Source organism: Dermochelys coriacea, chromosome 1, assembly GCF_009764565.3.
Source record: "Dermochelys coriacea isolate rDerCor1 chromosome 1, rDerCor1.pri.v4, whole genome shotgun sequence".
Lineage (NCBI taxonomy): Eukaryota > Metazoa > Chordata > Testudines > Dermochelyidae > Dermochelys > Dermochelys coriacea.
In genome coordinates, this window is record NC_050068.2 from 306,725,987 (window position 1) to 306,752,064 (window position 26,078).

At 46.7% G+C, this 26,078-nt stretch overlaps 1 protein-coding gene across 2 annotated transcripts in view; it reads right to left on the reverse strand.

Moving 5' to 3' along the window:
• Positions 1-26,078, reverse strand: part of WNT2 (Wnt family member 2) — a 41,507-nt gene that overhangs the window by 14,667 nt on the left and 762 nt on the right. Inside the window, exons 2-4 of one of the 2 annotated variants that reach the window (XM_038386656.2) lie at positions 24,065-24,288; positions 12,553-12,830; positions 8,475-8,739 (exon numbers count right to left, since the gene is read on the reverse strand). In XM_038386656.2, the coding sequence (XP_038242584.2) occupies positions 8,475-8,739; positions 12,553-12,830; positions 24,065-24,288 (767 nt within the window). Of the gene's footprint in view, positions 1-8,474; positions 8,740-12,552; positions 12,831-24,064; positions 24,751-26,078 lie in introns of those variants that run through there. The other variant, XM_043495455.1, reaches the window with a different exon arrangement.

The following is a 26,078-nucleotide window of genomic DNA, read 5'->3' on the forward strand; positions in this document are numbered from 1 at the left end:
TTTCACTCATATGAACAGAGTCTGATTATCTGATTGCCCTGAAGAATGTTTTGTATAGGAATACAGTCCACTACCTAAGAGTGACTGCAGGTGAATAGCTTATAATAAAGATGCTGTCAATCAATTCATGACCTCTACACTACTACCTTTCATACATTTAGACATGGAACATGCTCCAATTTTCCACTGGCATGTTCATAATGTGATATACTTACAACAGCTTTCAGTGTACTGACCCTAACACACATGGCGAAACAGTGTACGTTTGTAAAATGAAACTGCCTAACAGCAGTCTATTTGAAGATGATGAAGGTGGCTTATTCAGAGCATTTTTGGACGGACAGATGCATGCCCAGGAGGGGCAGTATGCAGTTTTAATAAATGAAGTGTCATTTATATAAACCTCCCTCTGCTTCTCTTTATTTATTGAAATGGCTCCTGAGGTCTCCTATTATCCAGGCTGTTCTTGCTGAGTCTTTACTCATTCTGGCAGCTGGCAATTTATAAGCAGATGAAGAAAGTGTGTATGTGTCAGGATTTCTAAGAGGTTAAGGGGTGGGATTTTCAAAAAGCACTCAGTGTTGGCCTATCTCTGCTGCCACTGAACTCAATGGTAAAAAGTTCTTCTGGTTTCTATAGGAGCAGAGATAAATGAATGCCAAGGGTTTTTGAAAATCCCACCTTACATCCTTTTTAAAAAGTCCTCAGTTTTAGCATGAAGCATTAACTTTAGCTGAAGTGTTAGGCCACTGCATTCCCCACTTATCAACCACTTGGCTGTTGATGCTTGCCACATGTGATACTATCTCAGAAAAAACTGCCTCCCATGTTCCTTCTAGGAAGGCTGATACAGTACCAGTGAGTTGTGTTTTATCATCTACCAATTAATGTACACATGCATTAGTGCCTTCCACTAGGTGGACTGTGAGATCTGCACACGTGAGATCAACCATAGAATCTACTATAGCACCCTCTAATGACTGTTTACTTAGGATACAAGCCAGCACAAAGAATAAAAGCCTTCACAACAGTGGCACGTGGATAGGCCAGTATATTTATGTAGAAGGTCCTTAGGTTCAGTCCTTTAGCCAAAAGTTAATACTACAACAATTGAGCATTTGTAACTCACTGGTCAATGCGTATTATGTCTTCCTCAGTGTGCCCAATTACTGAAGAGGTGAGCCGTAACAGACTCATAACTGGTGAGCGTGGCTCTTTAGCTCAAGCTAGAGAAACTCATAATTTTAGCCCTGGAAGTCTCTAGTTCAATCCCCACTGCCAGTCAAGATGGCGGTCATCACACATGATCACAATTACAATTTCTAGATGTACCATGTTTAGGAAGGATAACAGAGAAATGACAGAATTCTTAGAGGTATTCTTCCAAGCATCAAAATGTCTGAATTCCCTGGTGGATGACAGACAAGCTATGTTCAGGGACATAATGAAGCTTTATGACAGTACATTTAGTTGGCACTGACATGCAAGACAACAAACATTTCCCAACTCAAACTTCGATAATCCTCCCCAATACAAAATTTCACGGGGTTTCTCCCGTGGAGGCTGCAACTTAGTGAAGTTAAATTAAGCATGAAAAAAAATCTCCTCAACTGCTTCTATCATCTTTGTCAAAGTCTGATCCATGTTTGTTGAGTTTATCAGATTTTTTTTTATTATTAGAATAAGCAAACAGAATCGCACAGAACTGAACTACATATTCCCTCATTACATTAAAGATTTACTACTGTATCCCAAAAAATTTACCCTTTGTAACAAGTAATTTCTCAAACTCAGAGCAGCAAGAATTCTTCATTTAATGTGTTATCTTGAGATGAATAACAGCATTTGTCAGGCTCTACAGCCTTTGAGCGGAGCTGACAAAGTCAGAGGAAAAGTAAAGATAATACTCTGCAGAGAAAAATGCCCAATCGCCTCTGAGATAACAAGCCTGACAGAATGCATTGCACTTCCTATAAAGACTGTAAAACAGCATTTTCACTTACAAAAGTTTAGGTAAAGGCCTCTTCTTTTAGAGAAAAATGTGTCACAGAATTTACAATGAAAGAAGCAGCCTCCAAAGAGAAAGTTGTATCTGTAACTTTAGGCTATGAAGTCAGTCTCTGTACAGTCAGGGATGTCCTTAGGCATATGCAGCATACACGGCTGCGTAGGGCACCTGAAAATTTGGGGCACTACTAGGACCATGGGCACTGACTTCTCATCTTGTCAGGGGATGCTTGACACCCTGAGTCCGCTCCAGGCCCCGCCCCAACTCCACCCCTTCCCCCAAGCCCCTGCCCCGCCTCTTCCCGTCCCTGCTCCACTCCCACCCCTCCTCTTCCCCACCTCCTCCCTCTCCCTCCCACAGCTGTTCGCGGTGCTCCGGGAAGCGCTGGGAGAGATAGGGAGGAGTTGGTAAGCGTGGGGCTGCCGGTGCGTGAGAGGCTTGGGGGGAGAGGCAGAAGGGGGAGGAGCTTTGCGCCAGTGAGTGCTCCCCACCCACTACATTTTCCCCGTGGGTGCTCCAACCCCGGAGCACCCACCCATGGAGTCCACACCTAGGACTGGACAGCAGGTCAGAGTGGGTCGGCTCCTGCACACCCAGCACGCGCTGCAGTCTCCTTACTAGGCAGAGGCCGTATTCACAGGGCCGAATGTGCCAGCATAAGGGCACCGGTTGCCCCAGCATAGGGGCACCAGTATTCACAGAGCCAAATGAGCCGACGTTGGGGCACCAGTTATGCCAGCATAGGGGCACTAGTTTAATAATACTGCGCAGCACCCCATAAATCTTAAGAACAACTCTGTATACAGTGCTACAAGATGCCTGTAACATGCATGCATCCAGATAAAGATATTACACTTGCTGCCATTACTCACTATCAGGGAGCATGATGGGCATTTAGAGCACCTGCAAAGACCACTAAGTAATATCTGAAAGGCCCAGACCCAATCCTTTGATCAGAAAGGCTACTTATTTTACACATATTGGGTGAAATCTTAGCCCTGATAATGTTAATAGCAAAACTTCCACTGACTTGATGTGCAGCTGTTCTCCAGCATGTGTATTCGGAGTAAAACTTGGATCATAAACAAGCAGAGATATCCAGAAGAGGTGACATGCACTTCCCTGTGCTTGTCACTGCTACCTATTGATAGGTCACAGCAATCTGATTCTCACAACCTGTTAATTACCTCCACTCAATAGATGTCATGGTATGGCAAATCTTTTGTGCCTTACTTAACTTGCCTCCCTTTTACAGACTTCTGTTCTTTTTATTACCACATTAGTAACATGTTAAAGTGGACTGACAGTGCCTTACACCCTTCCAGAATGGTGAGTGCACCCACACTGAAACCTCAGAAAACCAGGAAATACAGAGTTAAAGTACACAGCAGCTCCATCCTGCAACTTTAACTCTGCCCCCTGCAGCTAGCAAGAGCTCTGGGAATAGGCTTTAAGTATGTTTCAGCCAGGGCTGTCCTATTAGAAGCAGACATGAGGAATGACTAAGTAACTATCATTTTATGTGATGTATTGTGCAGAACTGTATTCTCCCATTCATCTGCATGTCCCATGCGTCAAGGACAGCTGTATTGATTCCCACAGAGTTCTCATGGTAGGTTGCCATGGCTCACCCAGTGATGCAGGGAGAGGAACATCAGGGATCCCTTGTTTCTGAGCCGAGTTATGTGGGTTGTTCAAGTAGAGGAGCAAAATAGTCTATTCTTGCCGCGGGAATTTGCAGCAGTCTGGTACCCTGCATGACAGTGCACTACCAGGCAGAAGTAAGGGCAGGTGACATTCTAGAGATAGTCCTTAGGATGAAGGTTCAGGGGTTGTAACGTGTGGCAACTCTGGCATGTTATGTGCAGAAGACATGACGTTGTTGAGTACAGGCCAGGTCTAGCCAACTGATGTTCACTAACACTGCCCCAAATGCAACTTTTGCCTAAGGGAAGATGTGGTCTGACAGCTTCTAGTGTATTCGTGTGCTGTGTCCCTGCCCCACAGTGCTCCATATCATCTGGAAGTCAGAGTGCAACAGTGTCTGTAAGGGGAGGGTTGGGGCACCCCTCAAAGGGGACTGGGAGAATTAAGGTTGCAGGGTGGTGCTGGGGTGTACATTAACTCTTTATTCCCTCGTTTTAAGAAGTTTAAGTATACGTGCAGTTGATACTCTGAAAAGGTATAAGGTGCTGCCAGTCAAACTTAACTGCGCCAGTGAAGTTTTTGGGCAGTGAAATTCCCTTGGTGGTGGTGGTGGTTTCTTTGTTTTTGTTTTTTTTTAAGAAGTAGTGGAAGTGAGAAGGTCATGACTGAGGGCCACAAGAGGCTTCCAGGGAAAACTCACTGCCACTCAGCTACCAGCTGTGCTCACCTCTTGGCCCCTCCATGCCCCCAACCCCTGTTGTGACAAACCAGTTTTCAAGGCAATCTCCTTATGCATGTGGATATTAGAGCACTTTGAAAAATCAGAACAGGCCGGGGGGCATAATAGGTGCCTGTATAAGATGAAGCCACGAATATTGGAATCATCCCTATAAAATCAGGACATCTGGTCATTGTACTGGGGGAGGTAGCTGTAATTAAAGAACCCCTTAATTTAACCGCTGCAGCTTGCAGCACTGTCTCTACTCCTGGCCCTCGTATATCCACACCACAGTTAAGGTTACAGCAGGATTTCCATTTTAACAGGGGTGAAAAAGGTCTACAAAACATTTTCTTTGGGGTAAAAGTATCATTTTAAAACTCTTTACTTCAGTTTGTGCACTTCTTGATTTTTCTACAGAAGTTTGTGGGGGAAACATATGAAGGTTGCTATTACTGTTTTTAAAAGGGTCAGGAGACTAAAAATTTTAGTGTCCATTTCCTTTGGACCTCTTTTCCCAAGAAACTAGAGCACTTGGAGAGTTGAAATAGAGAGGTATGAACTCTTGGTTGGTATAGACTGGATGAATTGTTATAGGAAGTTGAAGTTTATTTCCTGTGTTTATTTTTCATGATGAATGTAAGTGACAGTTTTGACTGATGACAGTATTCTAGTGTCTCATTAGTCAATGATAATCTTAATGCAGTCCCTAGAACAGGGCTGTCTGTTGTGAATGCATTTCCTGATGCTCAGCAACTTCTTTAAACATGCTGACACTGGAGAGAATCACAGCTACTTGTTTTTGTTTGATCACACTTGGTCCCACTATTCAGGGAATGGGGGCGCGGGGGGAGGCATGATAGCTCAGTGGTTTGAGCATTGGCCTGCTAAACCCAGGGTTGTGAGTTCAATCCTTGAGGGGGCCATTTAGGTATCGGGGCAAAAATTGGGGATTGGTCCTGCTTTGAGCAGGAGGGGGTTGGACTAGATGACCTCCTGGAGGTCCCTTCCAACCCTGGTATCCTATAAGGAGCATGAAGCACAAGTGATTACATCACCCTAATGCTGCTACTTACTAGCATCTTTCACCTTTCCTCTATGACATTAATGCTATTTCCTTGATAATACTGCAAGTAAAACCAGTCTGAAATTTGGATTTTAGAGCACTTTGAAATATTGTCTCTTAAACCAGAAGCTTTGCTCTTATGGCAAAACTTCCAGAAGGAGCCCCTGAAGAATGCAGGCAGAGAGCCGCTAATGAACACAAGACACATACAGAAATACTTGCCTATAGCACAGAGGGTGGCAAACTACGGCCCACATCTGGCCCACAGGACCCTTCCCTCTGGCCCCTGAGCTCTTGCCAGGGAGCGGGGTCAGGACAGGCTTGCAGAGGAGCCAGCCCAACTCCCCGGCAGCATGGCTGCAGCTCTGGCCGAGTGGCATGGCTATAGTGGGCGGCGTGGTCAGGGAGAGTTGAGCGGGGAGGTGAGGAGCAGGGGGGGTTGTAGAGGGGTGGTCAAGGGGCCTGGGACCTGCTGCTTGGGACAGGGGCAGAGCAAGCCAGGGCCCCCCTTCACCTCCAGCATGCTTAGCCCCTGTCCCCAGCAGCCAAGCCCAGACAGGGAGCGAGCCCTGCCCGACTGCCAGGGAGAGCAGCCAAACAAGCAGGGGAAACGCACAGGGAAAGGACTGAGCCCCCTTTTCCCCCACCCCACAGGTAACATGGGGCGGGGAGAGCAGGGAAGGTTGGATAGGGAGATGGGGGGCTCCAGGGGGGTGGTCAGGAGATGGGGAGCAGGAGAGATTGGATGGGGATGGGTGTCTGGGGAGAGGATGCTCAGGGGGCAGAGAGCAGGGGTGTTTGGATAGGATGCAGGAATCCCAGGGGGCAGTTAGGGGTGGGGAGCAGGAGGGGTTGGGAGTTCCAGGGGGCTGGAATGGGGGCAGGGGCTAGGCCACCCCTCTCGGTTTTGGGAGAGCCTTCCCAACCCAGCCCTCCATACAATTTCTGTACCTGATGTGGCCCTAGGGCCAAAAGGTTTGCCCACCCCTGTTATAGCATCACAGAGATTGATTGGGCCACTGCAAGTACCAACTCCAGCACACACGAGCTAACTGCTAATCCCCCTGATGTCAGGTCAACACCACAACATACAAAACAATGACAACACTACAATAAAGATATTGCACCATCTAGGGGTGGAGGTGCTATCTATACTAATCATTACAATAATCAGAATGCTGCCAAGGCCAGGAGTCAAAACTCATAGCACTTGGGGCTGCCAAGGTTCACTGGCCATCGCATGCCACCTTGAAAAATCCACATACACTGACATCAGGCTGTAAATACTCTGGTGTGTAACAGAGCCACATTCCTGCTGTACATTCGTATCTGGCTTTCCCAGGCTCATCAGTTTGGCTTGAGCCATGTTGCAAAGCCAACATTTACTCTGCATGACTTTTTAAATGTTGCTTCCCCAAAGGGGCATTGGGTGCCAGACATTAGTTGAGTCAATCATGTGTGGGTGATATCTGTTTTGGGAGGATATGAGCTCTCATTTGAGCCTTTGGGCTGCCCAAACTTTGCAATAATTGTAAAATGTTGACTTCACTTGAATTTTTTGGGGCGGGGAGGTTGCATCTCAAGAATGCCTTGCTCAGGTGGTCTTAGATATGGAGCACTATTCCTGCTCCCCATAATGCCTTGCAATTTTGAGAGAACCCAAGTAAGCCTATAGATTTTAGAGCGCTTAGAAAAACTGGCTGTTAAACAGTAAGCTGGCCTCACCATTAACTATAGCAGTGCTACTGTCCTCTTCCCTTACTCAAAAGCTGGTTATAATGGGGCAAGAAGTTAATAATTCGTATGACTCTGATTCTGCTGCCAGTTACTCTCAGCAAAACACCCACAGAAGTCAATGAGCTCACTGTGACATTTGCCTAAGTCCATGAACAAGTAACAGAGGAAAACACACAGATTCTGGCACTGCTTGATGTGTGTATCACATGAGGCAGGGGCCGGGTCTTCCTCGGTTTTCAATACAGCAACATGCATATTGCTGGCACTCAGCAAATAAATGAGCAAAAAGAAGAGTGAAAGATGCAGCAGATATTTTTGTTGGGAAAATACTAATTTTGCCCTGAAGAAACAGCTATGTCTATTAGGTCTGGAACGTTCAGCTTTTTAAACATCTTCAGGCATAGCTGCAATATAAACTGTTTCGAGTTCATTTTTCTCTAGGTCTTTTCTTCTAGTTTGGTCTTTGTACTGCTTTAGAGTCCTATTTTCTAGTATGGGCCAGAGTGGACCAAACCATTGAAAAAGAAATATAGAAACCAATATTTTTTACTCACTGAGGCAGGGAGGGGAAGTGTAGAATGCACCGGCACTTCAGATTTGCACTGGTATATTCTACACACTTCTCCTCCCTGCCTCAGTGAGGAACTGCTGTGTTGCACCCTGGCTCACAACCAATGCCTGTCTCTTGTTCAGTTGTGCAATCTCTAACTCACAGTGAAACTGAGACTACTTCAAGCCCCTCCGTCTGGTAATTGTCACCATGGGTTTTGGAGCCCAACCCTCCTGCAGATTAGAATGCAGTTGAATATGAGAAGGTGTGTAATACATGAAGACAGCACCCAAAATGCTTAAGAATCACGGATATTGCTTACGAGGGAAAAGGTAATACATGCAACTATAAACCCTGCTCCATTCTTGGGACTATAATAGCATTAGTGAATCATGTAGTGTCAAAATATTGATTGAACGCTAGTTGAAGTCCAATTTGGGGAACTGCATGATTGTCTCATTGAAAAGCTAACTAGAAACTACTGTTCTTATTGCCACAAACCTCCCCAAAGTATGTACAATATTGGTACAATTGGTTCTCTTAAGTTTAGAGAAGGCCAGGATTTTGCTAGCGGAGAAGCTGTATTATCTCACTCTTGTACTGAGTTGTCCTTCTGACTTTAGGTAATAAAGAGTGATGGAAAGAGAGTGAGGGAAATATATGTAAATCCAATACTGATTGTCATTTTTTACCTTCAAGGAATAAAAGTCTGAAATCAAACCATGTATGTGTGGTAACTCAAGCTTACCTACATCCCTGTCTCTGATACAGTAGTCTGGCGAGCTCTCAAAGTATACCAGGTCATTCTTGGTGGGCTTCTTAAATTTCTTGTTAGCCACGGTGAAACCAGTGCCATCTTGATTCATGACCACCTGAATCGCTCCATTATATTTCCTCCATAGATAATCTCCTGTTTTCCTAAAGTCTGCCATGGCCAGCCAGCAGGTTCTCAGAGTACATGATCCACTCACACCATGACATTTGCACTCCTGTTTCAAAAAACGCTTCACAGCCTGCCGAAAAAGCCAGTGAAATATAAATAGGTAAAACAGGCTACATTTTAATTTATGCATCCGATGAAGTGGGCTGTAGCTCATGAAAGCTTATGCTCAAATAAATTTGTTAGTCTCTAAGGTGCCACAAGTACTCCTTTTCTTTTTTGCAAATACAGACTAACACGGCTGCTACTCTGAAACATTTTAATTTATGTTTTTCACTCCCCTCCCATTGATCCTGCAGTCTCAGCTTTGTAATGGCTCCTATAATCATGGTCTGTGGTGACACCCACTGGCAGCAGTGAGTCATCCTCACAAGGTTAGGCCAGTCTGCTTAGTTTACTCAGTTATACCAACCATCTTCAGGATTGGTGTTTTCTCCTCTCCCTCTACTTTCAGTCTCCCTGAAGATCTAGGCAACACTACTGAGAAATCATTTCCCTCCTTAGCAGATCCACTGATATCTGGGACAGAAATTAAGTTCTAGTGACAGAACACAAATGTCTGGAAGTCAATGGGAATGCACATGCATAACTGAAGGCAGAATCTGCCCCGTCAGAAATGCTGTTGGGTTTACTGTGTTGTCATTCAGCTTGAGGTAACACCATACCAGACCTGTCAATCTCACTTTTTATGAAGTTGCCCATTTCCAAGAGCTCCTTCACCGTGGTTAAAATTGATCAAAAAATTGTGAAATTCACAATTTCAACTAATCTTTTCATCAAAATTTCAGTGGAAAGCAGGTAAAAATCCAATATAAACATTTTTACAAAAAAGAAAAGGAGTACTTGTGGCACCTTAGAGACTAACAAATTTGAGCATAAGCTTTCAAAGCATAAGCTAACAAATAAATTTGTTAGTCTTTAAGATGCCACAAGTACTCCTTTTCTTTTTTGCGAATACAGACTAACACGACTGCTACTCTGAAACATTTTTACAGTAATTTTTCCATTTCTCCCAGATCTAGCCATGGTATCTGAGTGCCTATCCAGATCTACAAAGAGTTTCTTAAATGTGGCTTAGAAATTAACCTGGTTTCCTAGTAATTTTATTTTACACGGACAACATAAAGTGTGTTATGTCACCAGACTAGGGCGTCCGATGTGAGCTAGTCATTTTCATCTGCGTGGCATCTGAAAGCAAAATATATGTATAACTCCTATTTTTACCATTTTTTTAGAAAGGTTTATAAGAATTTTATTGCCTTGCACTTGAGGCCTTCATCGTCATCATTCATATAATGATTGGTTAGTGTTAAAGCAGTCTCAGCTTCAGGTCAGGCTTTTAACACATGTGTATGGATGTTACGGAACAAATAACGGGTTAATTTATTAATTATGTGATAAGTCATAGCACATAGACCTTTGATCTATGACAATTACATCTCTGGAAGTCTATTCTCAGGATTCATGAAATGCATGCATTTTAGAGTCTGTGTTGCAGAAAAGAAAAAAAAAAGCCCTATTACTGGAGCTGGAGTAGACTGGAATGGCCATTTCCAGCCCAGAGCTTTCTAAAGAAGCTACAATACATTACATGCTCCGAGTAAGAGACCAGCATCTTGGTTTCCTTCTGTGACTGGTAAACAATTAGATCACTCTGGTTCAAATCAGTCACTGACATTCTCACAGTCCTATCTGGACTGATGAACTTATTTTAATACTAAGGCCCCAATTCAGCAAGGAATATAAGCACATGTCTAACTTTAAGCATGTGAGTAGAAATTAATGAGACTTCTCAGTACTTAAAGTTAGGCACATGTTTAAGTACATCGCTGAACTGAGGCCGCAGACATCAAAAGCCGCCCATTAAGATATAGGAGGGTTTTTTCTTAAGTGATGCTCAGATAATGATATACAATATAGCCATTCATTTGGTTCATATGGGATGTTTTGATTTACTAAAATATAAGGGCCTAGTTTTGAAAGGGCCTCTCATAACGATCTGGCCTCTCATTTTGTAGAGAAAAAATAACTGTGGATACAATTCACTCCATCTAGACCTGTAACTGCCAGATTTGTTGATACACTCAGGTAATGAGACATCTAAAGGACATCATGTTCTAACTAAATTTAAACCACTAAACTGTGGGTACAAAACGGGAACCCTCTTCTAAAAATCAGGTTCTGAAGTATACAGGGATTTGCTTTATAACTTTTGTTTCTTGTTTAAACTTAAAACATTTGCTGAAGTCTCTTCATTGATCTTATGCCCCCAATCTATTCACTTACCAGATGTGGCAGTACCTTTCCAGATCAATGTTAATAATTTGTTTATTTTTTTTTTTTTAGCAGTTAGAGATCCTGAAACATTGCATGGACAGCAGATACTCCCAGCCAAGGAACTTTCACCCTTATAAAATCATGAGCTCTCTCATATACACAACAGCCACTTGCAGTCAATCCCTTACACTATAAAACCACTATAAAACCAACTCTCTAACTGGCCATTTTGACACTTCATTGGATTGGATAATCTCATCTGGCTAAACAATGTGTTGCTGACAACCATTTGAAAGTAGGGGGAGAAAGGCTGTTAGAAAACAAACACAAAACGAAAACAAACAAACAAACACAAACAAACATGGAGGACCATTGTAGATTCATCAGAATTAACCAAATCAAGGGTTAAAAGGGAACACATTTTTCTTATGGTGGATGGTTAATGTAAAGGACTTCATATTCATTTTAGGGGATTTTTTTTTAAAACGATCACATAAAATATGAAAAATATTCTTCCTATTTAATGTGCATGGAAAAAGAACAGAGATTCAAGAACAAGTCATCAAAATTCTTCATTTTTAACAAGTAAATCTTCTCTTTGGTGAAAGTACAGATTCTGGTGGGGCTATATGACAATTTTTCAGATGCTGTGTATATAATGATTTTCCTATCCTCTGAATAATTAATCAATACACTCCAGTCACATGGACCATACTCATTTATATGTATTCTATAAATGCCAAGGCAAAAGGTGAATGTATTTTCCACCTCACTGCATAAGCAGTAGGCAACATGCCTAGCGGTTTATTGCCATTTATTAACAAAAATAAGACTATTTTGGAAGTTCCAAGGATATTATTTTAATACACTGTTCGGATAAAGGTTGGGTCAGAGCCTTTGGGCTAAACAAGTGCAATTTGTTTCTATTTATTTTTTAATATTTGCATTTTTTAGATGAGTGAAGTAGGTATATTTCACCCCCTCTGATCATTTCTGTTTGCATGTTTATTGTCTCCATGTAGATGTACATTATGCTATTTTATTTCATTGTTGGGATAGAAAGATTTGTTGGGCCAAACCAATCCTTTGCTGTTGTCTTCAAGTGTATTTAAAGATTTCCCTTCTTTATTCACCCAGGTTAGAATTCACTTATGTGCAAGGTCTAGGGACCAGTTAAACTCTCACTTACACTCTGATCTTGCAAAGACTTATACAAGTGCTTAGCACATATTGGCACATGGTTGTCTTCGTGCTTGGGTGAGAACCCCTGCCATAGAATTTAAGGCCTTTAGGGACCACCAGACCATCTAGTCTGATCTCCTGACATGAATAATTTAATTGATTTCAATGGGATAACTACATAAAATTAAGTATGTGTGTAAACCTTCTCAGGATTGAGGCCTTAGGTGAGCAAATAAGTGATGCCGTAGATTTTACACGGGCCCTCTGCACAGAGTGTATTTCATCCCAAACGCATTGCTGACATACGTTAATGAGTCTCAAAGGATAATGCTCCCAGAATGATGTTTCCATTTTTTGTAAATAGATGAAGGAATTTTAGGTTATTTAGAGAAGATAAATTGCAGTAAGACAGACATGTCAAACCCACCTTTCTTCCAGCTCTGTTGTTGTGAAGGTTCATCAGTGCTCTGGCATCTTTTCCCTTTCTTTCTTTTGCATCCACAAATGCTCTGGCAAATTTGACACCATAGTCAACGTTATCGCTGCAACCACCCCAATCAAAGTGGCCCTTGTTGTCCTTGGCAGACCCTTTCTTCTTAGGATCACAGGAGCATGATTTTAATTCTCCTTGACTACATGCCCTTGTGATAGCAAATACAACTCCAGCAGAGGAGATGGCATACACAAAGGCAGACTCCCGGCTACCTGAAACAAGAAGTCTGGCCTTAAGATGGTTGAGATATTCAGTTCCAGAAAATTTTAATGGTTAAGATCCATTTATGCTGGACTTCACAATGTATAAAAGAGAAATTGGGTTGAATTCACACCTGGTGTAATTTCATTAGAGAATTACATATGGCTTGAATTTGGCCCCCTTCTCTAGTAAAAGCTCATTAACAGAAGTCTTAGATTGGGATGCATTACAAGTTTGTTTCTAGTATTTATTAATACACTTTCATACATCAGTTGTATTGTACATATACACTTTTAGGATAGCTGTTTTAGTGAATTTAGAAAATCTTTGGTTGTACTGCAAGAAAACAAGCTTGCTACGTAGATGCCAAACCTGTTCACTTTATCATGCAAATAAGGGCATGGCTACACTGGAAACGTCAAAGCGCTCCTGCGGCAGCGCTTTGAAGTGCGAGTGTGGTCGTGCGCAAGTGCTGGGAGAGAGGTCTCCCAGCACTCCTGGTAATCCACCTCCATGAGGGGATTAGCTCCGAGCACTGGGAGCACGGCGCTTTAAAGCGCTCGGACTTGCTGCGCTCAGGGGGATGATTTTTCACACCCCTGAGCCAGCAAGTTAGAGCACTATAAAATGTAAGCATAGCCAAGCCCTAAGAACCACTGAAGAAATCAACAGGACTACTTGTGTGACTGCGTAGGATTTGGCCCTATAATTGTACTTCCACATGCCAAGTACTCATACAGTTCTGTTTATTTTCAGATACAATACTTTATTACACTACAGACTATGCCCTCTCATAAGGTAGAAGGTACATATTTCAGTGCAATACCTACATAAAATTCTTTTAATAATAAGTAGTAACTCATAATACACAGCTGTGCTAGATAGACAACTCTTTAGGGTCTTAATACACTTTTCCTTTCAAACAGTGCTGTATTTCATTATTAGTATGTGTACTTATTAATGGTTGCCACAACAAGTATATGAACAACTTGAAGAAAAACTGAGCTCTCCAGTCAGAAAACATGAAACAGCTTGGTGATATCAAGAAGCCGGATACTTTTTAAAGCACACTGTATGTCAATACTAACTGGAAGAGCAAAATATTGTATAGCATTGAAGCTTTTGCTCATTTCAGATTTAAAGTTTGCTCATTTCAGTTACAATTTTGTAACAGTGGGCTGAAAAAGACTTCTGCCAGTCCTATTTAAAAAAAAATAAAAAATCAGGAAATCATATCTATATCATATTAAATTACACTTACTTCAGCTCTTTAAAAAATTACCATGCAGTCTACTTGAAATAAATTATTTGAATATTTGTATTAAGTAGTAATGTGTTCTCCAGAGGAAAAAAATAATTACCAAATGACTGTTTTGAAAAGCAACTCAGAACAGGCAATGGACAACAAAGGATTACGAGTTGTACAAGTGACACTGTTTGCAAAAGAGACATTCAGAAAAGTAAGTTTGTGCTGAAAAGTGCAGTCTTTAAGACTATGTTAAAACTAGCGCAGGAAGGTGAGAAGTGCACTTCATGCAGTGGCTAAACCCCTAGGAATAAAGAGGAATCTATCACTTGAGGGCTTGTCTTCTCTACAAACTTTTATCACGTTAAAGTATGTTAATTTGACTTCAAAGAGTCAAATTAGCCATCACTATGCTGACCATGACTTTATAATAGGTGTAGACCAGAAAAATTCTGAATTGTGTCATCCCCTCATATTATTTTAGGGGAACAAGGTTCAACCATGATTCACTGGACATGACTTATTAGTATTTAACATTTATATTCCAGTAGCATCTAGAAGGCTCAGCCAGATGTGGGCTGCATTGTACCACAGTGCTGAACAGGACTTGGTCTCTGCTGTGACCACAAAGTAATGATAAAGATAATGTTAATTAACTTGGCTCCCCACACTCCTGTACTAACTGTGACAAAGCTCTGTCCTTGCCTCCGTGGGTACCGCATTTCCTGGCGGATTTCGCTAGCCTCAGAGGCTCACTGTGACCCTCCACGTAACCCTTCTTTCTCTAGAGACAAGGGTCACAGTCTAGTGAGCCATTTTCTTAATTGACCTGGAGCAGCTTCTATTTCACTTAACCTGGTACCAGGGATTTGTTTAGCCTGCAGCTAATATATCTATCTCCACTACTTTTCTATAACCATCTGGCCTTGCCCCGTCACATAACACAATAGCATTTCTGACAAATTTTGATTCACAACTGTTGAAATGAAACATTTGAGTTTGTTGAACTGACCAGAACTATTTGATTTTTAGTTCTCAACATTAAATTGCATTTTCCTATTGTCACCCATTGCTTCCTGGGAGGAGGAGTTGTTTAGGAGCCTGATGCCCCCATTCTCCCTTGCTGGCCAGACTCAGAAGAGTTTTTGACTCCCATGATGCACCATGCAGCTTGGTCAGATGGGAACCCATGTTACATTCTGAGAGATGTATGTATTCCTCGAGGAAGCCCAGCCCATAGGAAAGAATGGGGACCAGACCTACAACTCCCAAGAGGCAGTAGCAGTTTAATATTTTATTGAACTGATTCAAAACAAAAATGTTTCAGGTCAGTTCAACAGAATGAAATATTCCAATTTGGGACAAGCCAATGTGAAATACAGTATTTCATTTTGATTTTCCTGATGGAAAAAAATTAAAGTCTTCCACTGGAAAACTTCAATTTTGCAGAAACTTTATTTTCTATTGAAAAATTCCAGACCAGATCTAACATACACAGACATCTCTTGTAACAAATTAAAGGCCCTGTGTGCCACACAGACCCTATCTACACAACTTCACCTCACTTTGCAAGCAGTTAGTGACACTGGCTGACACTAAACATGTTTTCTGTACCTCAAAAGTGACAACCATAAATCAAGAACATCTGTCTGCTCCCTCAGACCACACCACACACATCCCTGGGTACTGCCTTCCTCCCCACCCAGGGCACTGTCTCCTCATCCCACCCCTGGGGGAGGGCATCAGATCCCAGGGCTGCCCCAGGCACTAACCTGGCCGAACAGGATGCAGTGTTGGCTGGATCCACCTCTCTCCTGTCCCCACAGCCAGTACCTAAACAGCAATGACTGGGTGCTGCCAGCCCCAAGCTCCCCCTGTCCTGCTCACTGCTCCCAAGCTGCCCTGTCCCCATGGCTCTCAGATGCTCCAGAGCTAGAGCTCCCTCTGAACAGGAACTGCTGCCCATGGCTCCTCCCACTAGGGCTGCGGGAGCCAACGGGGAGTTGGGGGAGATGACTGACCAAAAAAAAAAATAAAATCAGGACTTTTAGTGTCCCAGAAGACTTGCAGATTTCCTGGGACAGCTACCTAAAATGAGGGACAAGCCCAGGAAAATCAGGACAGGTAGTAAACATGATTTGTAATCATGTTACCTGTGGATAATACCACGATAGCAACCATGGGGGCCAACCATGTATCTCCGTTACCAGAGACATAGATTGGTGTAATGTGAATCAGAGAGTTTAAGGCCAGAAGGGACTCCCAGATCATTTAGGCTGACCTCCCATAAATCACAGGCCACCAACACCACCCAGCATCTGCACCCTAAACCCAACAACCAAAATTAAAATTATAATATTACAACCCACTGGAGACTAGCCTATTACGTGCCACATGCAGAGAATGAGAGAGACCGAGGTGCACCAGTGCCTGATGCCCCTGCAATGGCAGGGAAATGATTAAGTGAGATATACTTAGATAGTCTTGGCAAGTAACCCACAGCCACATGCTATAGAGGGAAATGAACCCAGTTCAAAGTCATTGCCATTCTCAACTGTACACATAGTGATCACTTAGAAGCTGAGCATGAACCAGCCAGCCAAGCACCTGAGAGAATGCTCAATGCTGCCTTTGCCTATGTCACCAGTTTGACCAGGCCTCCTTCCCAACGCTCTGTGTGGTAGCAGAAATCCCAAGGTGCATTGCTCCACTTGGTGCTTGGTGCCACTCAGTTTGCATTTTATCTCCTGCTGAGGCAGTTTGGGATGGCTGCTTAGATTTCCCCAGAATGCACAGATCCAAACACACTTAGGCAACACGGGAAATACAGACACAACAAACTCGGTGAACACCTGTCTGAGGAAAAAAGCTGCGGTTGGGATGTTTGCCAAGACTAGATCAGATGAGAGAGTCACAAAGTGGCTACAAAACCCCAGTTGTACTTGTAGCCTAGATTGGTCATTATGCACCATGGTGGGGTTGTGCAGTGTGGGGGAAGCACAGGTAAAGCAGCCATGTCTGTGCTCTGAAGGTGGTCTTCCTGTCATCTCTAAACAAGTTGATCCATAATGGAGCTGTTGGAGGGGAGTGGGGTGTCAATTAGTTGTTGGGATCACTGTGCTCAGTGCTTCTGCAGATTTACTGGCCAAGGAGGGTGGCAGAGGAGCACTGGCTGCTTTTCTTGCGCTAGCAATAAGCACAAACAAAGCCATTCATCCCAGTATTTTGAGCCCAGTATAATTTCTTACTCAAGCAAAACTTCCTCTCAAGTCAATGGAAATTTTGCCAAAGACAACAGGACCAGACTCTAAATCAGTGGTTCTCAACTTATTTACCATTGTTGGCCGCATATGCAACGCTCTGTGTGTTATGTGGACCCCCCTCCCACACACATCTACCTCTATGGCCATGAGGATGTCACATGGGCCACAGCTGCATGCCAATTGGGCCACAAGCAGCACACGGGTTAAAACCACTGCTCGAAATGCTCTGAAGAAACGTTTGTGTTTGGGCTTATCCCAGGGAATTTTTAAACAAGTAAGACAGTGAGGAAACATTTTAAAAACAAGTATTAACTAGGGCTGTCAAGCAATTAAAAAAAATTAATCCACGATTAATCACGCTATTAAATAATAGAATACCATTTATTTAAATATTTTGTATGTTTTCCATATTTTCAAATATATTGATTTCAATTTCAACACAGAATACAAAGTGCACAGTGCTCACTTTATATTTAATTTTATTATAAATATTTGCACTGTAAAAATTAAAAAAATAGTATTTTTCAATTCACTTAATACAAATACTGTAGTGCAAATCTCTTTATCAAGAAAGTTGAACTTGCAAATGTAGAATTATGCACACAAAAAACCTGCACTCAAAAATAAAACAATGTAAAACTTTAGAGTCTACAGGTCCACCCAGTCCTACTTCTTGTTCAGTCAGTTGCTCAGACAAACAATTTTGTTTACATGTGCTGAAGATAATGCTGCCCGCTTCTTCTTTACAATGTCACCTGAAAGCGAGAACAGGCATTTGCATGACACTGTTGTAGCCACTGTTGCAAGATATTTACATGCCAGATGCGCTAAAGATTCATATGTCCCTTCATGCCTCAACCACCATTCCAGAGGACATGCATCCATGCTGATGATGGGTTCTGCTTGATAACGATCCAAAGCAGTGCAGACTGACATGTTCATTTTCATCATCTGAGTCAGATGCCACCAGCAGAAAGTTGATTTTCTTTTTTGGTGGTTCCAGTTCTGCAGTTTCTGCATTGGAGTGTTGCTCTTTTAAGACTTCTGAAAACATACTCCATACCTCGTCCCTCTAAGATTTTGGAAGGCACTTCAGATTCTTAAACCTTGGGTCAAGTGTTATCGCTATCTTTAAAAAATCTCACACTGGTACCTTCTTTGCATTTTGTCAAATCTGCAGTGAAAGTGTTCTTAAAACGAGTAACATGCTGGGTCATCATCCGAGAATGCTATAACATGAAATATATGGCAGAATGTGGGTAAAACACAGAGCAGGAGACAAACAACTCTCCCCCAAGGAGTTCAGTCACAAATTTAATCAACAAATTTTTTTTAAACGAATATCATCAACATGTCCTCTGGAACAGTGACCAAAGAACAAACGGGCATATGAATGTTCAGCATATCTGGAACGTAAATACCTTGCAATGCAGACTACAAAAGTGCTATGCGAATGCCTGTTCTCACTTTCAGGTGACATTGTAAATAAGAAGCAGGTAGCATTATCTCCCATAAATGTAAACAAATTTGTTAGTCTTAGCAATTGATTGAACAAGAAGTAGGACTAAGTGGACTTGTAGGCTCTAAAGTTTTACATTGTGTTATTTTTGAATGCAGTTATGTAACCAAAAACATTTTTTTTATAAATTGCACTTTCACAATAAAGAGATTGCACTACAGTATTTCTGAGGTGAATGGCAAAATACTATTTATTTTGTTTATCATTTTATAGTGCAAATATTTGTAATAAAAAATAAGAATATAATGTGAGCACTGCACACTTTATATTCTCTGTTGTAACTAAAATCAATATATTTGACAATGTAGAAAACATCCAAAATATTTAATAAATGTCAATTGGTATTCTATTGTTTAACAGTTCAATTAAAACTGTGATTAATTGTGATTAGTATTTTTAGTTAATTGCATGAGTTAATGGTGATTATATTAACTAAATTTTACTATTCTAAAACTCTAATATTAACTAAACAGGAAAGATATTAACTCCAGTTTCTACTTACACCGACCTGTCATCAACAGACGATATTCAGTACTTTCATACACACCCGCATGTGCATCGTAATCATCATAGCCATAAGTGAGTACAACAGTAGAATTTGGTTCTAATTGTCCTCTTTCACACTTGTGTTTTGAAGGTAAGCATTTTTACAAAGGAAATTGGCAGCTAAATTTGAGTTATTTACAAAAGGGAAGATGCAAGTTTAATATAGTACATTTCACGCATTTGTTTTGCCAAAGTGTAGTGCTCTAGGATAGTGAGTTATATATACACATGAGACTGGTTTACAGGCCATCTACTCTTCATGCTTTGGTATATTTGTCTTGGAAGAAATATTTGTTGACTAACAATATTTTATAATAATATGGTTACATAAATTTAATCTTACTTGTAAGCCAACAATTGTATACACCTACAAAGCAAGGCTTCTTACCTACAAGCTGATTTTTTGCCCGACACAGGCAAAACATAACATTGTATAACATACAATATTATCTCCTGGAATTATATAACCACAACAAAGCTTAAAATAGTGCTAAGAATTAACTTAAAAGAGCAGATCCTCAGCTGATGTATATTATCACAGCCGCATTAAAATCAATGGAGTTGTGACAATATGCACCAGCTGAGGAGCTGTGCCAAAGTATATAATTAATGAATCCCCATGTCAATTCCATTATTCGTGGGTTATCATAAATTGACTTAATTATTTGGTTTCTGATTTATGACCCAAAGATTTCAAAGAACTATTGTTTTCAAGAAATAAATCGAAAAACATTTCACAGGCGCTACTCTCATGTTTCAAACATGGTCAGTTTTAACAACACTTTGTAAGGCACTTAATGGTTTGCGGGCTGTGGGAAATGTAGCTAACAACTCCAAGCAGCCGTCACCAAGGTTACGGGTAAAGCTTTTCTGAAGACAAAAAGCACGTGCGGCTGATTCGCTGGTGACAATGGTTAAGTGGCCCGCTGAGCTCTAGGTGGAGCCAGGGAGCGTTTAGTGCTTTCAGCGCGTTCAGAAGTACTCCCGGGACACATTTATAATCGCAAGGAATTAACTCTTGGGGAGGGTAATGGTGGGATGATCAGGCCCCTGGGGAAGCCTAGAGACGCTGTGCTGTACTTTTGGCCGCCTCCCATCCCAGGGGCCGGATGATTACATGGTAGCATTAGTACAACACACTCTGCTAAGCGTCAGCGGGGAACAGCAGATCAGGCTTCCTGGCTTTAAGCAAGGCCGGATTAACCTTTTGTGGGCTCATCGCCAAGCATATTTGTGGGCCCCCCTGGGGGCAATGGAGCATGGTGCAGGGGAGGTCGGTCCCTGCAGCGCGCGGCTAGCCAGTGGCAATGGGGCAACCATCCAGCCCAGTGCTGCCAGCGTGCCCCTTTCCCTGGGGCCGGCCCATGCCGTACCACACAGTTCTCCCACCCAACCCTGGGCCCCCAACTCCCTATGGCCAGCAGTACAGCCAGGGCTGGTCTTAGGGCAGGGAATTATTCCGGCCCCTCGGGAGAGGCAAGATCAGCCCGGCCAGAGCTTGCCCCAGCCGGGCACCCTCATCAGCACCTACTTGCCTGGAGGGGCCCGCACTGGACTGCCCCCCTCCCCACAACTGGCTGAGATTGACCAGGCTGCTGCACCAGACCCAGGCGGCGCCGTTCGGGGGAGACAGCCCGGGCCCCACGGGTGGTGGGGCAGGGTTGAGCTGCCGAGGTCTCCAGAGGCTGCCCGGAGTCGGAGGTGCGCTGGGGTCTGGCCAGGGGTCAGAGAGGAGCCCTTGGCTGGCTGGCCAGCAGGCTGAGAGAAGCAAGTGGTGGGCAGGGGTGGGGTGAGGGTTGAGCTGCCGAGGTCTCCGGGCCCAGTGCAAGGGGAGCAGGCCGGGGTCCCTTCTGAGCATGGGCACGGCGCCATCGTAAACCCAGTACTGGCTCTAAGGGAAGGCTGGGGTGGGCGGGGGGAACAGATGTCACGCCCCTCCCCCCAACACACACACACACACACACACACACACACCGGACAGCTAGGCTGCAGCCAGCTCTCCGAAGGGCACGTGTGTCGGTGTCCTGCTGCCTCAGGTCTCTCCACTAATGACTGACCGGAGCACGCTGAGGACGGATTAGTCCCCTGTTCCGGGGGGAGCCCTTAGGGCACATGGGCTGCTGCGGCGGCGGCTCCGACTTTCTCTGCACGTGCTGGCACATAGATCGTGTGAGCCCCCGTGTGTTGTGTGCAATTCAACTGTCCGCCAGGGGCAGGGATCGCTCCGCCCTCCCCGCCTCCCCCCAGGGACAGGGATCCCACCTGGTCTGCCCCTTCCACGGTCAAGGATCCCTCCTGCTCCCCGCTGCCGGGGACAGGGATCCCGCCTGCTCTTCCCCCCACCCCCCCGCAGGGGACAGCGATCCCGCCTGCTCTTCCCCCACCCCCCCGCAGGGGACAGCGATCCCGCCTGCTCTTCCCCCCACCCCCCCGCAGGGGACAGGGATCCCGCCTGCTCTTCCCCCCACCCCCCCGCAGGGGACAGGGATCCCGCCTGCTCTTCCCCCCACTCCCCCCAGGGGACAGCGATCCCGCCTGCTCTTCCCCCCACCCCCCCGCAGGGGACAGCGATCCCGCCTGCTCTTCCCCCCACCCCCCCGCAGGGGACAGAGATCCCGCCTGCTTTTCCCCCCACCCCCCCGCAGGGGACAGCGATCCCGCCTGCTCTTCCCCCACCCCCCCGCAGGGGACAGCGATCCCGCCTGCTCTTCCCCCCACAGCCCCCCCAGGGGACAGCGATCCCGCCTGCTCTTCCCCCACCCCCCCGCAGGGGACAGGGATCCCGCCTGTTTTTCCCCCCACCCCCCCCGCTGGGGACAGGGATCCCGCCTGCTCTTCCCCCCACCCCCCCCGCAGGGGACAGCGATCCCGCCTGCTCTTCCCCCCACCCCCCGCAGGGGACAGGGATCCCGCCTGCTCTTCCCCCCACCCCCCGCAGGGGACAGGGATCCCGCCTGCTCTTCCCCCCCGCAGGGGACAGCGATCCCGCCTGCTCTTCCCCCACCCCCCCGCAGGGGACAGCGATCCCGCCTGCTCTTCCCCCACCCCCCCCGCAGGGGACAGGGATCCCGCCTGCTCTTCCCCCCCCCCCCCCCGCAGGGGACAGGGATCCCGCCTGCTCTTCCCCCCACCCCCCCCGCAGGGGACAGCGATCCCGCCTGCTCTTTCCCCCCACCCCCCTCAGGGGACAGGGATCCCGCCTGCTCTTCCCCCCACCCCCGCAGGGGACAGGGATCCCGCCTGCTCTTCCCCCCCGCAGGGGACAGCGATCCCGCCTGCTCTTCCCCCACCCCCCCGCAGGGGACAGCGATCCCGCCTGCTCTTCCCCCCACCCCCCCCGCAGGGGACAGGGATCCCGCCTGCTCTTCCCCCCCCCCGCAGGGGACAGGGATCCCGCCTGCTCTTCCCCCCACCCCCCCGCAGGGGACAGCGATCCCGCCTGCTCTTCCCCCCACCCCCCCCGCAGGGGACAGGGATCCCGCCTGCTCTTCCCCCCACACCCCCCCCCAGGGGACAGGGATCCCGCCTGCTCTTCCCCCCCCGCAGGGGACAGCGATCCCGCCTGCTCTTCCCCCCCCGCAGGGGACAGCGATCCCGCCTACTCTTCCCCCCACTCCCCCCAGGGGACAGCGATCCCGCCGGGTCTTCCCCCCACCCCCCCGCAGGGGACAGAGATCCCGCCTGCTCTTCCCCCACCCCCCCTCAGGGGACAGGGATCCCGCCTGCTCTTCCCCCCCCCCCCCGCAGGGGACAGGGATCCCGCCTGCTCTTCCCCCCACCCCCCCGCAGGGGACAGCGATCCCGCCTGCTCTTCCCCCCACCCCCCCGCAGGGGACAGGGATCCCGCCTGCTCTTCCCCCCACCCCCCCCGCAGGGGACAGGGATCCCGCCTGCTCTTCCCCCAGCCCCCCGCAGGGGACAGGGATCCCGCCTGCTCTTCCCCCACCCCCCCCAGGGGACAGCGATCCCGCCTGCTCTTCCCCCACCCCCCCGCAGGGGACAGCGATCCCGCCTGCTCTTCCCCCACCCCCCCGCAGGGGACAGGGATCCCGCCTGCTCTTCCCCCACCCCCCCGCAGGGGACAGGGATCCCGCCTGCTCTTCCCCCACCCCCCCGCAGGGGACAGGGATCCCGCCTGCTCTTCCCCCCACCCCCCCCGCAGGGGACAGGGATCCCGCCTGCTCTTCCCCCCAGCCCCCCGCAGGGGACAGGGATCCCGCCTGCTCTTCCCCCACCCCCCCCGCAGGGGACAGCGATCCCGCCTGCTCTTCCCCCCACCCCCCCGCAGGGGACAGGGATCCCGCCTGCTCTTCCCCCCACCCCCCCCCGCAGGGGACAGGGATCCCGCCTGCTCTTCCCCCCAGCCCCCCGCAGGGGACAGGGATCCCGCCTGCTCTTCCCCCACCCCCCCCCGCAGGGGACAGCGATCCCGCCTGCTCTTCCCCCCCACCCCCCCGCAGGGGACAGGGATCCCGCCTGCTCTTCCCCCACCCCCCCGCAGGGGACAGGGATCCCGCCTGCTCCCCGAGCGGTGACTCGCGCATGCCCCAGGCGGCGGCGCCTCACTGGTCCCCCAGCAGGCCGAGCCGGCGGCCCTGGCTGGCAGGCCGCGCGCCGGGGAGCCGTGGCCGAGGCTGCGGCCCGCAGCGCCCCGTGTGGCCGGGTACTTACTGCGCAGCAGGACCCTGCCGAAGAGGCTCCGGTCCCGGTGCAGGGTGTTGCAGTTCCAGCGGTGCTGGCGGAACTGGTGCTGACACTCCGCCGTCCACTCCGCCACGCCCCGCCCGATGGAGCGCATGGCCTCGGGGTGCCGCTGGCACAGCTGCCGCTGCCGGCTCACCAAGCCCGGCACGTTGTCACACATCACCCGCGACGAGCCCACCGCCCCCATGTACCTGCGGGGAGCAAAGGCGCACAGGCAGCGGGGGCGAGGAGTGGGGCCCGCGGGCGAGCGACGGTGCGTGTGGGGACAGGCTCAGCTGGGGGAGGGGGGTACGGACCGGCGGGGGGGGGGGAGGATGAGCTAGGAGGAGGGCGCTGACTGGAGATGGGCAGTGACTGGGCGTGGAGAGCTAGTGGGGAGGGCACTGAATGGGGAACGATTGGAGAAGACACTGGCTGGGAATGGGGAGTTACTGGGGAGGGCACTGACTGCGGAGCGGGGCTGAGCTATGAGGGAGAGCAGAGTGGGACCGGTACGGGATACGCGCCCTTCTGCCTGGCTCTTTGCCAGGAGCCAGTGCGGCTTGCAGTGCTCTGTAAGGATCCCTCCGCCTGCCTCTGTGTCTCCTCCAAGGAGCAAAGGCCGCAGAGCGGCTGGCTAAGTCGGCTCTTGCTGGGCCTACGTGCCGATCAGCCTCTCTCCCGGAGTCCGTTTGATGTCGTCCAATTGACAGCCGCATTCGCTTTTTGGGTACAAAGCCTTTCAGAATCGTTTGCCTGCTGTAAGAAGAAAAGGAGGACTTGTGGCACCTTAGAGACTAACAAATGTATTAGAGCATAAGCTTTCGTGAGCTACAGCTCACTTCATCGGATGCATTTGGTGGAAAAAACAGAGGAGAGATTTATATACACACACACAGAGAACATGAAACAACTACCTTGCTTGTCACCATGAAAGGTTTTCCTCCTTCCCCCCCCCCTGCTGCTGGTGATGGCTTATCTTAAGTGATCACTCTCCTTACAGTGTGTATGATAAACCCATTGTTTCATGTTCTCTCTGTGTGTATATAAATCTCCCCTCTGTTTTTTCCACCAAATGCATCCGATGAAGTGAGCTGTAGCTCACGAAAGCTTATGCTCTAATAAATTTGTTAGTCTCTAAGGTGCCACAAGTACTCCTTTTCTTTTTGCGAATACAGACTAACACGGCTGCTACTCTGAAATTTGCCTGCTGTGTAATTCCTAGCGAGCCTTGGGAAGAACCAAAACCTCCTTTATAGCGCCTTACTTTGGGGTTTGTCATTTTTGTTCTTAAATTACATCATCATCTGTATCCAGATGTTCGCTCTTAGCCCTGAAATGTTTAGAAAGGTACCTTTTATAAAACCCAAACCGCCATGGCTGTCTTTTCAAGCGATCAAACAGGAGCAAATGTCTTTTCCCTGTGTTTTCATTCGTTTATCTGATCATCAAATCTTTTTGTGTGTGTGCAAAAAATATATATAGATATTCGGTAACAGGTAAAAGACAACGTGACAAAAAGTCCTTGCAATGAATAATGTTTATGCACCTATGGAAACAGAAATAGCAATTGTATTGAAAAATGGCCAGTCTGATAAATCAACCTTTGATCCAGTGTCGGCCGTGTCAAGGTTAAACGCACTCCCTGTTGACTATGTTTACAAGGGGAAGTTTAACTCCTCTTCCTCAGTCAGGTTTGTCTGTTTTGTTTGGTTTTAAGATCCCATTTTCTGAAGGAAAACTCTGATTTAGGCTCCCCCTTAATTAGCCCTGTGTTTTGCAGTTCGCTTAGAAGTATCACAACCAGCTCAAATATCTTTTGAACTAGGATCTGTGGTCCCTGTAGGCTTCCCCACTATTCATTTGGAGGTTTTAGTTCAGCGATGAGAAACTTTTTTTTTCTCCTGAAGGAGGGGCTGGAGGGAAGCGAGGGTCTGAACAAAATTCTGCTCTAGACTATTCTGACAATTCATGTAACGGAATGAACATGGAGGGAAGGCAG